General features: G+C 37.1%; 1 protein-coding gene across 2 annotated transcripts; it reads left to right on the top strand.

Annotated features, from left to right (window-relative positions):
- The first annotated feature begins 215 nt into the window (after positions 1–215).
- On the top strand, positions 216–3,212 carry LOC103430525 (E3 ubiquitin-protein ligase RMA1H1-like). Of its 2 annotated transcripts, none has more exons than XM_008368680.4 (2): positions 216–443; positions 2,336–3,212. In XM_008368680.4, exon 2 carries the CDS (start codon positions 2,347–2,349, stop codon positions 3,115–3,117), a length of 771 nt encoding a protein of 256 aa, XP_008366902.1. In that variant the 5' UTR covers positions 216–443; positions 2,336–2,346; the 3' UTR covers positions 3,118–3,212. The 2 variants fall into 2 exon arrangements, with proteins under 2 accessions (XP_008366902.1, XP_008366895.1); XM_008368673.4 differs by lacking the exon at positions 216–443 and adding an exon at positions 469–591.
- Positions 3,213–3,563: the final 351 nt, after the last annotated feature.

Genomic DNA, 3,563 nt, shown 5'->3' with positions numbered 1-3,563 from the left:
ATATTTCTCTACACTTGTAAGTGAGAGATTTTAGGTTCGATTCTTGCCAAAGACGAATACGAATTACATTATTACTAATCTATTGTGAGACAAAGTCTACACTTCTACAAAGAGGGTCCAAGACGTTGAATTGTTGTAGAGGGATGGGAAAGAAAATTAGTTTTATATATATCTTGACATATTCGAGACCCAAAACAAGAATACCAAAAATACAAAACTCGATCTCGAAAGATACGATCTTTTTCTTCTTTTTGTATTTATAACGCCCTCACCCTCCTCCTTTCGCTCTCAACCATTCCACCTCTCCTCTCTGTCGCCAACAATCAAACCCACCACCTCTCTCTCTCTCTCTTTATCTCCTTCCTCTTTCTCTCGTAACCTGTAAGATTCGCAGGTCGCTTTTGATTGCCACCTCGATCCGTTCCAGCATTTTATCTTCCTTGGTATGCATTATTCCTCCCTCCCTCTCTCTCTTAATTTCCTTTTTCGTTTAATTTATTTCTGGAATTTGTGTGCGAAAGTTCTCGAATTTATTGGTTTTGTGTGAAGGGTTTCTCTTGCATTTTGATTTCACGTTTAGAACAATGATGGGTTGGTTTCCTTTTTGTTTTTCTTTTTGTTGGGTTTTCAATCGCCGTGTTATAATTTTATCTCATTTATCTGCAATTTCTGATTCCTATAAAATAGAACCGTTTCCTGTATTTCCTTGATCCTTCTTCTGCGTTTAATTTGCTTGGGAAACTTTGTGTTTGGAACGGAAAGTGTGTATCTTTTAATGTGATTTCTGCTAACATGGATTTTGGTCTCTAGATTTCTCAGTGGAATTCTTATGTTGATAATTTCTGCCATTGTTTCTGTACATCTAACAAAACCCTTGTTTTTATTCTTCTCCCAATTGTGATTTTTCAGTTCCAAATGTTATATACATACTTTAAATTAACATGTCTCAACTGCTAAATTTTAGCTGCTAGCAGGTTGTTTGACTCATATATATATCAATGAACTGGAAATTTTCCTTGAGGAATAAGCAAATGTTTTGTTAGGCTTACTTTTGCTACTCAGATTCTGAAAAATTGAGCATCTTAAGCCAAAGTTTATGTCAAAGGCATTAATCATCCTACATGATCATCTTCGTGGTACTAAGTAGTTCACTTGAACTTAGATTTTCCTCCGGAATTCCCTTTGAATATCTGTAAACCTTTTTTTTTTTGGAGAGTAAGCTTTTGACTTTTGCAATCCTTGCTAGGGATTGTAACTTAGTTGGTTACGATCATTCACCAATATCATTCGTAATAAAAAAAGAGTTTTGCGGTTTTGCTTTGATCTTGGATATGAAGCTTGTTTTTATCAATTTTATGATCGAGATCCCTCACAATTGTATAATCCTCTCATGCAACCTTGTTTCTTCCTCCAAAACATTTTTCGTGGATACTTGTGACTTGATTTGAAGTCTTCAATCAGGATCCATGGGTTTTGAAACCTGGATTACTGAGATCTTGATATCCTCTGGGATCTTGAGATCCCGTCTTGAGAGTTGTTTTATTTATTTACTGAATTGTTGGGAGACTGGAATGAAACATTGTAGTCGTAACATAAAGTTTAGTCCGTAATTCACTGAATTTGGTGACCCATTGTATCTTTTAGACTAGTAAACAAGTTCTTGCTTCTATTCTCCAATTTTTTTACAATATATTCCTATCACCTGTGTTACAGCCGTGGATCTTGTGAAGAAAGACAGTAGAGTTCAGTTCTTATTACACAATTTATTACTTAAGGGATCGAGAATACTGTTATTTTGGTGGTGCTAGATGGAAAAGAGGGAGAACATGATGCTGGCATTTTAGTTATATTCATATTTTCAATTGTTTAGGATTAAGGTAGGTAGAGGCCATTTATATTCTTATATGATTAGTGGGTTTAAAAACCTTTTCCTTTTCATCCTCAATAAAAAAAAAATACGAAGCCAGTGCTAATTGATATTTTAGTATCCTTTTGTCCTCGTCACTTTTAAGTTGACCATACACTATTTTTTCTTTTATTCATTTGTGGTTTTTCTAGATGCTTAGTGTCTGTTTAGAGATAGAACTCTGGTTGAGCTGGTCGTCAGTGGCGTTGTTGAGGTTGATTATAAAAGCTTTTTGTAGAGGTCATAATATTTAGGGACAACTTCTTTTGCAGTATTGAAATTCCTTTCTTGTAGTATTAGTTAATGAAATCTCTTCTTCTTTGTCAGACATGCGCAAAAACACAATCACACACATTTGAATTGTTTCGTCTTTCTTGTTTATAATGTGAATTTATGCTTACTAATGAATACGACCTTTCTTTGTAACAGAACGCCTCGCTATGGAACAGAACTTCTATGAGCCTGAGACACGCTTTGTTTCAGTTGGAGATGTTTCGGTCAAGAAGTGGAATTCAATCTCATCCCCAACTACAGTCTCGGACAATGACACTGGTTCCTTTGACTGCAATATATGCTTAGATTCAGCACATGAACCTGTGGTGACTCTCTGTGGTCACCTGTACTGCTGGCCGTGCATTTACAAGTGGCTTCAGGTCCCATCCACCTCTGATGAACAATCCAACATGCCGCAAACTTGTCCTGTCTGTAAGGCTAACATCTCCCCTTCTTCAGTTGTTCCCCTCTACGGCCGAGGCATTTCCTCTTCAGATTCTGACGGAAAGAAACCTCAGTTGGATATGGTTGTACCACGTAGACCCCCACCTATGTCCAACACTTTGATAACTGCTACTACCGCCACATCAACGCCAAGACAGCAACTTCATCCAGATTTTTTGCAAAGGCATTCACAGTCCGTTCACGATCAGTACCACCCTGCTTATGGAGGTTATGCCACAAACTCAGAATCAGCTTATCTCGGGGGTACAACGATGACAAATTTATCCAATCCAACGATTGGAATGGTTGGAGAGTTTGTGTTTGCAAGGATGTTTGGGAGCTCAAACACCAGTTTGTTTACTTACCCGTATCTGAATTCGTACACCCCAAGCAGTCCTAGGATGAGAAGGCAGGAAGTAGAGCTTGACAAATCTCTCAATAGAGTAACATTCTTTCTTTTCTGCTGTTTTATGTTGTGCCTTCTCTTGTTCTGAACACATTCTTTATATAGCTTCACTCCTTGTACAGTTGTAAGAAATGACCGTCATACAGAATATATACACAATATGCTGGTAGAGGTTTTGCAGAAGCAACTCTTGTGACATGTATATTTATTTGTTCATATAATTTTTATTATGTTAAATTGGTGTTAGCACATAGCATGTCTTCTATAAAGCGCTGGAAGTGTTATTTCGAATTTATAAGCACTTTTAAATTCTAAAAGCCCTTTTCAAACAAACTTCAGCTAAAACAAACCGGGCCAAGAAACCAAAAGCACGTGATCAGTCGGTTAAGCTTCTATACTAAGGCCTTATTTGGCAAACCGTATATAGCACTGAATAGGATTAATAATACAAAACCGGATGTTTGGTACACTTATGTATTAAATAGTCACATGCTTAGGTAACCCGGCCCTACTAGTTTTATACGGCTCACGCCC

Source organism: Malus domestica, chromosome 03, assembly GCF_042453785.1.
Source record: "Malus domestica chromosome 03, GDT2T_hap1".
NCBI classification, from domain to species: domain Eukaryota; kingdom Viridiplantae; phylum Streptophyta; class Magnoliopsida; order Rosales; family Rosaceae; genus Malus; species Malus domestica.
This window is presented reverse-complemented; position numbering and strand designations above follow the sequence as displayed.